This window comes from Hyaena hyaena, unplaced genomic scaffold, assembly GCF_003009895.1.
Source record: "Hyaena hyaena isolate Hyena2069 unplaced genomic scaffold, ASM300989v1 scaffold_24, whole genome shotgun sequence".
Taxonomy (NCBI): Eukaryota; Metazoa; Chordata; class Mammalia; order Carnivora; family Hyaenidae; genus Hyaena; species Hyaena hyaena.
The window spans coordinates 5,546,934-5,559,051 of NW_024080656.1; the positions used below are offsets into that span (position 1 = coordinate 5,546,934).

A 12,118-nucleotide genomic window follows, 5' to 3' on the forward strand; every position below is an offset into this window, starting at 1 on the left:
CAGAACTGCAACTATACTCCAGATATTTTAGCTCCACACCCCATGGTTCTCCTTTTCCCCAAGATCACTATGAAGCCCAAAATGGGTTTCCTCAACTGCAGATCTAGTTCCCCAGAATGTCTGGTCTGTAAACTGGTGGGATTCTGAGAGGAGAGATTTTGCTACTGATTTTTACACATCAAATGAATTTGTTATAATTATATTAGAGTCATAAATATTTTGAAATGTCTTCTTGTAGTGTCATCAATAAAAGGTGAGGTAAAATTAAGATTTTGTTTCTGAGATCAACAGATCTTATCAGGAAAAAAGACAAAAGGTATACTTAGAATGATGAAAAACAATAATAATTATTTACCCAATTTATGAAGTATGCCTGGGTAAATTTCACCACTTCTAGCGTAACCAACAAGCTGATAGGAATGAGATTGTTGAAAAGGATGATGAAGGTCAAGAAATTCAGTCCAAAATTATTAGCGCCACCATCTGTTGGGGGAGGTGGGAAGAAAGTCATTTACAGTTTCACTTTTCATTTGCATTGACCAGAAGTTTAGTATAAAAAATTTTTTTCCACATTATACAACATATGTAGATAGTTAGGGGGGATCACTGTGCTGATAACATATCCTTATTTTCAAATACATTCAAGATAGAACATTATTTGTATTCAATACATTGTTAGTCCTATTAAGAACCCTATAATGATACTAAAGAATGAAAGCACTACCAAGTATTTCAGATCCTGTTTCAAACAGGAAGTTTAGAGATAGCAGGGACAGGATTGTGGGTTTAGAAATGTAAAATCTCAACTGGGTAGAATCACTTTTATATGGACTCTTAAGGACTTCCAATTTAAAGCATGCCTGAAGAGCAATCAAACAAAACATATAATGAGTACTCTGTACTAGCATAAAATTGTTACTTTATATTTTAATTAATATTATTCATTCATTCTTTAGAAATATTTTAACACAGATAGTTTTAGGTAGCTATCTGGGTGAAGAAAGCAGATTGATTATATTTAAAGCATCAAAAGTAGAGCATATGCTTGTAAAATGTTTAAATTGAACGTACTTTCATTTGAACCCATGAATTACTTGCATTTTACATTTTTACATTTAAAGAATAAATGAATAATATTAATTAAAATATCAAATAACATTTTATGCTACTACAGAGTGCTCATTATATTTTTAAGAATTCTCAAATATAGAGACTCTAACATTTTACTTCCTTTTGCTGGAAACTGCATTGAAAAAAATTAAATGCCCAATTATCTTGGCAACAAGGTCTCCTTTTTAGGAATAATAGGAAATCCCAAGTCAGCTGTGAAACAAATACAGGTTTTAATGAAAGAAACACTAAGTACAATAGGCAATTTAATGCTTACAGTTCAGATTGAGATACCAGTGCTTTCCGGAATGCCTCCGATTCCAAATGGCTGAGCCCACAGAACAGATAAGAGACATGGCAATTAAGATACAAAATAAAATCAAAATTTGTACATTTGTAATCCGCTCCACATTTGAGAGTTTAAGTGGTGGACTTGTTGAATTCTGTAAAAAGAAACAATATGAGCAATAAAAAATGTTACAAATTGACTTAGTAATATATCTTTGTTATTTTGATGAAGACGACAAAGCCACACCTCAAAATCTAGACATGAGTAGAAACACAAAAATTACGCAGAAAAAAATTACAGATATAAGCTGTCAAAGGTTAACCACCTTTTCTTCCCCCCAGCCGTGTCTTTATCTAGGATGTAAAACAGTAAGAAGAGAAGGAAATAATATTCCTTTATAGACCCAATTTTTGCATTGTGGCAGGCAAGATGAACAATGTATTATTAGACTACTTAAGCAAACAGGGTAGACTAGAAGCATCTAGCATCTCAGCTCAGGGAGAGAGACAGAGAAGGTGGCCTATGCATCCACAACCAGAGACCCAGAAGTTCCAAAGTATGAAGTCCACATCAAAAGGATCTCTGGTTTCCACATTTCTGGTGGCCACACAGCAACCATTTAAGTGGTCTTGGGTATAGGAAATGGAAATGGCAGAAGTTTCCTCAGCTGTGTTTAATGATAAAAATCATCATGCTAGATCAGTGCTAACCAAGGCACTCACAGAAAAGAAAATTGAATCTGTAACAACAGATAGAAAATAATGGCTTACAGCATAATTTATAGAATGGTAGGGGTGGAATCATTAATAGCAGTCCTGTTTGCCTGTTGATAATGTCTCTGTGACTTTACAAAGTTATCAGAACTTAAGGCAGATTTTCATTTAGTATCTTAAAATAGTTTTCCCCACCCATCTAACCACTGAACACTCTTATTATAACATAAAGAAGCATCCACAGGCCCATGTAAACATTACAAGTGCTAAGACTAAAGTTGATTCAAATGGGCTAACATTAAAAATGTTACCAAAAAGGGCTAACATTTGACTCACAAATTCTTTTCCTTTTATGAAAAAATGAAAGTTCTAAAATTTTAAAACTGTATTAAAATTAGAAGACAAATACTTTAGAGCACTCATCATTATACAGACAACTAGCATCAATCACTGTAATAGTAAATGCTACCAATGGACCAATACACAAAATCATTAAGAGTTCATGCACTGTTGACACCTGATGAAACTTTTCAGTGTTCTTATGTGCATGAACCATTTCATAGCCCCACATACTGAAGAATGAGATTCTGAATGTATGGTGTGGGGCTCAGGAATCTGTGACAGATGGTCTGCTACGTTTGACACTACTGCACAGAGAGCTACAAATAGCACATTTTTTCAAGAGAATAGGTTCAAAAAGTTTTCAAAGATAAAAATCCCACCTGCATCAGCTTGGTGTCATGTCCAGTGTAGACAACTATTCCATGAACCCACTGTGTATTTCTCAACTGGGCGCCTCGAAGAAGAATCTGATCGGCTCCCAGGGGGACAGTGCTATGACAGATTATGTTGTGACATTAGAAACATTTTCTAAAATGCTTAAGAATTCTACAGTTACTACATAGTTCCAACAAAGGTTCTGTTACTAAAATAACCCTTCTCACACTTACTTTATTTTTAGAAAAGAAGTAATTTTCCTACCAATAAGAATACTTTTCTTATACAAGGACAGCTGGAAGGAAGCATTCCAGTTGCTTCTCCTTAGCACCAAACCAGCCATTTCCTACAACTTCATTATCCAAGATAGTAGGTAATGTTTTGGAACTCAGAGGCTAATTTTCAAACTTAAATATTTAAGACTCTTCCTGATATAGTAAGTCTGTTTCGGTTTCTAAGATGTTTGGAAGTGGTGAGGTTAGGGGATCTGCTCCCCTCCCACACCTAATTAAAAATAGCTCTTGCATAATAAAGGTTCATATAATATACAAGGCAAGGTAAATACATCATCTCATCATACGCTTGCATTAGTATCCCTGCCCTGCAGAGGTAAGTCCCCTATTTAAAATCTCTAGGATAATTTATTATAGTCAAATATAAACTATCTGAGAACTATGAATAAGTTTCCAATAAATGGTAAGCATCTAATGTCTTAAACATTCCTCTGAAATGACAGCAAATTGAAGATATCTATTTCATATGATTTAAAACACATTTCTCATGAATAAAGGCCAAGTTAGGTTTTTTGCAGGTTCTTTGTAAAACTACCCACCCTTGTACGTAGGTTGACACAACCTCATATAGAAAGGTACAAGCTATCAGAGACACAGTGGGATTCTTGACGGAAATATACTACACAAAATATAATGGCTTAAGGATTCCTATCACTAGGTCTTCATTTCATTAAAAGAAAATAAAGGCAAGAAAGAAAAGTCAAATATAAAGAAAACTACATTAAAAAAAACCTTCTGGAAAAAGAAGGAAACAGTTCACCCAAGAAGTCTCCAGAGAGCACAGGACTTCTTCTAGAACTTCTTTGCCAGGAGAGGCAAAGTGAGGTTGAGACTTTCATTCCTCGTGGGCCCTTATGGGGTGAAGGTGTGTAAAGCTAGTAGGAGCTTGGGTCTTAGACCTTCTTTCAAGAACTGCCTAACTATCACTGGCTCAGGTGAAATCAGTCCAGGTCATAACTGCACCTGAAGGCCTCTACTTAAGTAAGCTCTTAGGAAATGGTGTATCCGAATTTAGAAGACTACAGTGTCTATAATTCTCATTCTTTCTGTGCAATAGCATGCTTTTCAGACCCATCTGGAAGGGAATCCTTCTTGTTTATGTCTCAAGATTTGCGGTGCACTTCAGAGTTGAGAGGGGATCTTAGGCATAAAGCACATTTCTAAGAACTTCTTGGGAAGCTGCTAGACTATGCTCTGAGGCACATAAGTACAAACTGTTCCTCACATATATAATGAGGTATAATATGACAACTTTTACCTTGGCATTTGTGGTATGAATTGATTGGAATTAGGTACAAACTTCAAAAACAAACAAACAAAAATACTACTTTTCAATCACAAGGATTCAACATGAGTTAGTTATTACTACATTTCATCAGAGTTGGAATTCCAAAGCTTCTGGCATTAGACAATGACCCTCATATCCTTAATAATGGAATCAAAGTACACATGTTCCAAATAAAGGGGTTCCAAGAACTCTGAGTAATCACTGTAAAAGTAAAAATGTACCACAAATACAGTGATACTGAAAATCTGTTTCCACCTTTCATATATATTAAAGCTTATTATATAAATTCTATCTTACCCTAAATCTTGGCACTATCATACAAAGTTTCTCTTATCACTGCATGGATTAGCTTGGCATTGATTTGATGGGGAACTGATAAGAAATGGAAGCTGGCCAGTTAGGAATGTCAGACTACAGAAACCTATATAAGTGGCCAACTCTATTATTAGTCTATAACCATATGTTCACTCTGTAAGGTCATTCTGTGCAAATTTTAGAACAATATATAATTACTTCATGAATCACAGGAAAGCTTTTGGTGGTTCTGAATGAGGATGACAGTTTAGGGTATATTTCACGTGTCCTTTAGAATTCCAATACTGTAATGACGCAATTACAAAATAATGAAGGCACTGATCATCTCTCAGGCCGGTGGAATGAACTAGTGCATTAGCTGGCCACTACCTATATCTGGTAGGTAAAGTATACTGTAAAGTAGAGGAGACAGAGGAGAAGAGAGGCGAGGGCAAGATGAAGAAGTGGCAGATGGGAAAGACCCTACCCTTCCTGCCAGGTTCTGGTCCATTTCTACTGCCTTTTCCAACAAAGCTCCTTGAAAAAGTTGTCTGTACTTGGTATTTTCAACTCCTCTTCTTCTACTATCTCAGAATCATTTCATCAGGCTCCTCCTGCTCTAACCAAGCTCAAGGATTTCTACTTGCTAAACCTAACTGTTAATTCTCAGGGTCATTGTGCATGACCAGCAGCAACATGTGACCCACATCTATCACTCCCTCTGCCTCGGTAGACTTTCCTTCCTCACTCCATCTCGGCTTCCTTCCTACCAACCCGATTTTGGTTTCTTTGGCTGGTCCCTCCCCTTTTTCCAACCTTAACATTGCAGAGTCTTAGGGCAGTCCTTGGGACTCCTCACCTTTCTATCCATACCCTTTCATCTTCAGTGATTTCTTCCACTTCCATGGCTTTAATGATCTATGCCAACTATTTGCAAATTTATCTCATAACCCAGACTTCTACCCCAAGCTCTAGGCTTATATAGTCATCTGCCTCCCCGACACAAACTTATTAAGCCCAAAACCGAACTGCTGATATCCCCTCTAAAAACCCTCCAATGGATCACCATTTCACTCGGAGTCACACCCTAAAATGGCCTTCAAAGCTTTGCATGGTCTGGTTCCCTATTATTCCTCTATCCTTCTTTTATTATACTTTCTTGGCGATTCTACTCCAACCACGCTGGCCTCCCTGAAATTTTATAACTACTCTAGGTGCATTCCCACTTTAAGATGATATAATAAATATAAGTAATAATTTGCACTGACTATTCCTTCTGTCTGGAATTATCTCCCTCCAGATATATAAATGGCTAACTTACTCTCCTCCTACTCACAGGGTTCAAATGCTACCTGCTAAACGAGGCTTACTATACCCAATCTAACTCAAAAGTGATTTGCTCTCAAGGACTCCCAATCTGCCTCATCCTGGGCTATTTTTCCTAAAGCATTTATCACTTTCTAACCTACAGAATAACTTTCTAAGTACAGAATTTTCTTATTTATCATTTTATTGTATGCGCTTTCCTTACTCCAAGAAAGTAAGCTCACAAGGGTGGGCATATTTATCTCCTTTGTTCATTGCAGTCTCCTGTTATGTCACTGTATTTAGCCTAGCCCACTGGGGGCTTGAGAAATACTGGTTGCATCTATGAAGACAGAGGTAGGAAAGAGAAGTGGGAAGGGATGAAAGGTAGAACGGAGGTAATAGTAAAGATAACTGTGGATGATAACGTGGCATAGAAAAGAGCATATGGAACTATACAGATAACACAAGAAAGACAAGAACCTTGCGGGTAGAATCTGAACTCCTTGAGGCACATAGAGATCACAGGAAGGAACCCAAGCCATAGAGACTGCAGATAGGCCTATAACATAAGTAGTCTGGCCAAAGAATATGCTTTTAAATAATGTGCCAGAAACCTGGAATATCCCTGAAAACATCCAACTGTTAGGTTGGCAGGAATCTTGAGGAAGTCTTCAGCTGTACCATATGCATGGAATTAAGAGCTAACATGTCTGCAAAAAGACTCTTGGTAGAAGTAACAGAGAAATACTTAAGAAGAGGTTTTGAATGTTCAAACTTAGAGCATGAGAAAATAATATGCACCCAGGCTTGGAAAACACTCAGCAATACACTGAGACACAGTAAATTCTGGATTTTTTTTTTTAATGTTTATTTTTGAGAGAGAGAGAGACAGAGCATGAGCAGGGGAGGGGCAGAGAGGGGGACACAGAATCTGAAGGAGAATCCAGGCTCTGAGCTGTCATCACAGAGCCTGATGTGAGGTTTGAACCTATGAACTGCAAGGTCATGACCTGAGCCGAAGTCGGACGCTTAACTGACCGAGCCACCCAGGTACCCCTAAATTCTGTGTTCTTATGAAGACCAATTTTACATACCTATGTCCATCAAGCCTTATGTTTCCAACAAAATCATACAGATGTCTGTTTGGACTTTCACACTCGATTCTGCCAGAAATTCTCATCAAACTGTCAATGTCTTTTATATCTGATGTTGCTGGTAAGCCCTGTTGAAAAATTTTTTAAAAAGCAAAAGAGTATGTTAATTGAGTTGTGTGAGGGAGGCAGGGGGATTCTGAATTCATCTAGGCCTTAGGATCTAAGAGATCCCACTATTTTATAAGCAAGTCCCCTCCCTTGCACAACACTGGTTGGTCAAAACACCTTCCTCTCTACCTGAACACAAGAATAGAGTAGCTTTTGTGAAAGATGTAAAACATATTTGAGACTATTAACTTGTCTGCAAAGATATTTTGAAGTAAGCCTTCAAAGAACAGTGTTTCCAAAAATAAAATTAATATTTAGCATGATACAGTCTGCCTGCTGAATCTCAAAAAGGGAATACAAAATAAATAGAATCCAAGTCCAAAGAGAATCGTTAGTTTCTGTTCTTTTAGTCCACTGAGAAGGAAAACCTCAAAAATAATTCCTCCCTCTGGCCAACTAGCTTCTACTAGCTGGAAGTGAACAGGACCCCACTTCCTGGGGCACTCTGAGTTCAGGTGCCATGATGACCTACTTCCATCATACCCCAAACTTCTCACTTGTTATTTCCATCATCCCCCCTAGAACTGAAGAGAGTACATTTTAAAAAGTCCCTTAAAAAGACCATTGCTTTTTATCAAGGGATGATATGAGAAGCAAATATAGAAATCCTAACTATTCCCTGAGATTAGTGAGACTTTTAGAACAGCAATGGAAACTATGCCTTTTCAATACAGTAAAGCCAAATGATAATTTGGGCCAGGCAAATAGGGAAAATAAATAAGCAAACACATGTCAAAGCACTTAGAACTACAATTATTATCTTCAGGGTGTTGGCTACTACATAAAATATTAAGAATATTAGAAATATATCTGTATGATGGACCATATTTAATCAGGCAAGTAATCTGAGTCTTCCATCATACTTGAGGATACCTCTTCATAGATGCTCAACAAGAAAATATTTGCAGTTAGACAGTATTACTTCAATTCAGGACAATAACAGAAATAAAGCTCTTGATTCCATGTAAAAAATCAGCAAAAATTACATAAACCTGTATTAGATCTTACCTGCCTAATTTTCAGGTTTGTTTCACCATCTAAGTTGGATGTTTCAATGTAGCACATGGCCTGGGGCTCACTGTTGTTTAAAATTGAAAAGCAGAAAGATTTAGTGGGGGAAGGAAGCATAATAATAACTTATTTAAATGCTTAGACTCACTGAAGCCTTTTGTTTTAAATAAAGCTTTAGGTCTAGTTTCATTATGATTTCCATTTTAACTACTAAATGCTGGGAGGCAGAACCCATGCGGATCAACTTTTCAGCTAGAAAGGCCACAAAGCAATTTCCTGATGCCAATCAGTACTGATCTTCAAGCTAATGTCAATGATTAGATTTGTCATGTGATACTTAAATTGCTCATCCATAGACACATGACAGAGACTGTATCTGAAATGTAAAGCAGTTTTGTGTCCAGATTTATCTTTAGCTCAAAAATATCAAGTGAGATTTCATGCTTGTAGCCCATGTATAAATTGGTTAAGGAAAGTGATTAGAAAATTCCAGATTGCTGCTTTTATAAACTTTCATTTGAATAAGATCATACAAACTATCACATTTAAATTTTAAGGCTACTTTTAAAAACTGTATGAACAAATTTTACAATGGAAGTAGGTATACACTTTCTGGGGTTTTTTCTGTTGTTTTTTTCCTTTTCTTTTTTCTGCTCCGGTTCTATTTCTTAAGGGTATTTCAGAGATTCGTGCAGCAGAAAAAGCTAAACTAAAACCCGCCAACTTGGCCATATTGCTCCTTGACCTGAACCTAGGAAGTGCATTTCATGGGTCCCCATCAGAATGTTTTTGGAAAGTTTGGTGCGCGGTGGCTAGCGGACGGGGTGCTCATTCTCCAGCATTATCACAGGTACTACACCCTGGACTGTGTATATCCTTTTCCTTCACAGTCTGTGTCCAGCAAGTATGGACAGGTGAGTTTGCCATCTCAGTGCATCATCTGACCCTCAAGTATAAGGAAAAGCATTCTGAAGTTAAATCAATCTCATTAGCACTTGGTTATACAATAAGCCTTATTAACATCATATAAGTATAAATGTAATCTCTGATAAGGATATGTATTCAAAGTTAGAATGGAAAAGGTTTGTTACAAATACCTGGAATCTTCTAATCAACTTCCAATTTGTACATGTGCAAAACTGATTATTTCAAGTTTCAGAAATGGGCAGGTAGCTTAGTATTCTGACCTGGAGATTTGTGAAAATTGCTGAAACATACGGTCAATGATCAAATATTTTACAGATTCATTTCAACATAAGTTTGCAAGTTCTTCAGTTCACTCAATGGACTTTTTTTTTTCTCCCATACAGGCTTACATTTTTTCCCCAACTGGAGAAGGTTTTCAATATTTATATTTTCACTCTATTATTTATTCAACATATCATCTATTCAACATTGAATTTGGCTCTGGTAACTGCTAATTTGTAACTTATGTACACATTTGAAACATAAATGGCTTATGAAATTTTAAAACAAATCTTTTGATAATACAGAGGCATGGTGACAGATGTTAGGTGAACAATGCAGATTCCATACTTTGCCAGTAAAATGCACTAAAATATTACTGTTCAATATATCCGAGGCCATTCTCACATTAAAATGAGACTAACATTCTATCTTTTTTTTCATAAAGCAATTTTTCTAGGACTTTAAATGGCTAGGAAGTTAAAAAGTTAAATGGCTGACTTCTACTTGAAGTGGGGCAAATATGCATCTGAATTCAGAACATTCTCCCTTAAGATGGCTGTTACTGAAGCAGTTTTTAATAGTGTTATGAAAAAGCAGCCAGAAGTTTTACATAAGGGATCATGCTAGATAATAAATATTTCAGCAAATAATGGTGACATCCAAACGCAAGCTGCAGTCAGAGAGGCAAAGCAGGCTTTTTGATTAGGTGGAAAGATGGAACAGGATGCAGATAGATCACAATACAGACACTGGTAGACAGCTGAACATGACCACGGTAACATGCACTTTGTCACTAGTAACAAGTGGGATAAAAACTGATCCCAAAGCATGCGGTACAAAATGTACAACATCCAGCTTTGTGCAGGGGGTCCTCTGTAAACCCTATACCAGCCCAAATTATAGTCATAATTGCCAAAGGGATTCTACAGAACTCATAGAAAATTGCAAATGTAAGAAAAAGGCAAAATTTGTCAATGACTTCATTTCATGAATAACTTAACACTGTTCAAAACAGTATCCTGGAGAGGTATTAAATTCATCTTCAGTGTTTAGGCATATTGTTAAATATGAATATATATTAATGATGTGTAGGAAATTGAAATCTACCTTTACTGGCATGCCTCACGGCCTCCTATTGAGAACAATAGGAGCTGAATCTGCCCAGCTGAGGGACAAACAGCACCCAGTGTTTCATTCATAAAAGGCCTTTACAACATCTAAATGAAATGTCTATCTCCAAGAAGTATAAAAAGTTTTGTGTTTTACACGAAGAGACACAGAACTCAACCATCTTTGGGTGTAATTGTTCTCTGCTGTAGGGTGAGGATCCACATACACACATCCTGTACGACTCAGTGGTTCTAACCTTGAGGACAGGCTGATGAGATCTGCTGGGAGATGTTCCCCATTGGTCACTTTCACTATTTCCCCTACTGCCACCTACAGGTCCCAGTTTAAAGTAATTGAAACGGAAAATAAAAAAATGAAAAACAGAAAAAAGAAGAACCAAACAAATGGACAAAAGAGACAGAAAGTTTGAAATTATTATAGAAAATAATACATGTTAATAAAAATGTCTAATGCCAATTTTTTCAAAATTTATTTTCATCAGGTCTAAAGGTACAAGAAAACATGAAATATTAAAGGATTCCTCGATTCAAAGCCCAATTTTCACTTTTTAATGTGGAAACTTTTGCGTCTTTTTGAAAGTTTATTCACAAGACTGTCTTATCAAAAACAAAATAATTTTATATACAGAGCTATTTTATCTTATAGATTTTCCTTTTTCCAATTCCTCCCTCCCATGCCATCTACTGGATGACTACTCCTAGCCAAGAAGGAAAGAATTGTGGGAACTACTTTTTAGACTTTAGACTCCACCACCACCCGATACACAAAAAAATTTTTAAAAAGTTAGAAATTTTCTGATTCCAAAACATTTGCAAAGTTAATTGCATACATATCATTACCTTTAATGCAAAGTTGTGAAAACATGGATTTTAGGAAGTTAGAAGGCATAATTGCAGCCTTTTGAGTTGTTCGATAATGCCTTAGAAGGGTAAGCCCTTTGAACCCAGAAGTTTTTTAGAGAGGGTACGAAATAGACAGCTTGAGTTATTTTACTCTACTTTTTACTTTCTGAACTTCTATATGTATTTGTTATAAACTAAAACTTCAGTTTCTTCAAGTCAAAGTGAAAAAGCAATGAAACACAGTAACTTTCAACAGTGTTCATGCTTTAATTTCAAACTACCTCAGAAAGGGTGCACTATTAGTAATTAATAATTGAAAATATTTGGAAATTAAAATATTACAAACTGTTGTTTATGTTTACTGTTAAATGATGCTCACCTGCAGGTGAGAGTCATCATGTCCTTTTTCTGAGAGTGGACAGTGTGGCATAATGAAGGCATCAGATCAGAGATTAAACATGCCCACCTTGACTTAGTCATTAGCTAAAGTTAAATGGCCAAAAATAAGACTTGAAGTCAAAGTTCCGCTTGATGTTAAATGATGACAGAAACTTCTACCTATTTTTTAAGTCTAATATATTTTCACAAGAGTAATGCAAAACTTTTTGAGAGAGGGGGAAAAAAAACCCCTGAAAGGTGGTATTTTGCCACTGGGATAGAAATATATAATGG

General features: G+C 36.3%; 1 protein-coding gene across 2 annotated transcripts in view; it reads right to left on the bottom strand.

Annotated features, from left to right (window-relative positions):
- The window catches only part of ATP8A1 (ATPase phospholipid transporting 8A1), a 232,473-nt gene that overhangs the window by 153,167 nt on the left and 67,188 nt on the right, over positions 1-12,118 (bottom strand). The window contains exons 7-12 of one of the 2 annotated variants that reach the window (XM_039226991.1): positions 10,840-10,913; positions 8,283-8,352; positions 7,107-7,234; positions 2,835-2,946; positions 1,388-1,553; positions 356-483 (exon numbers count right to left, since the gene is read on the bottom strand). In XM_039226991.1, the coding sequence (XP_039082922.1) occupies positions 356-483; positions 1,388-1,553; positions 2,835-2,946; positions 7,107-7,234; positions 8,283-8,352; positions 10,840-10,913 (678 nt within the window). The remainder of the gene's footprint in view (positions 1-355; positions 484-1,387; positions 1,554-2,834; positions 2,947-7,106; positions 7,235-8,282; positions 8,353-10,839; positions 10,914-12,118) is intronic. The other variant, XM_039226992.1, reaches the window with a different exon arrangement.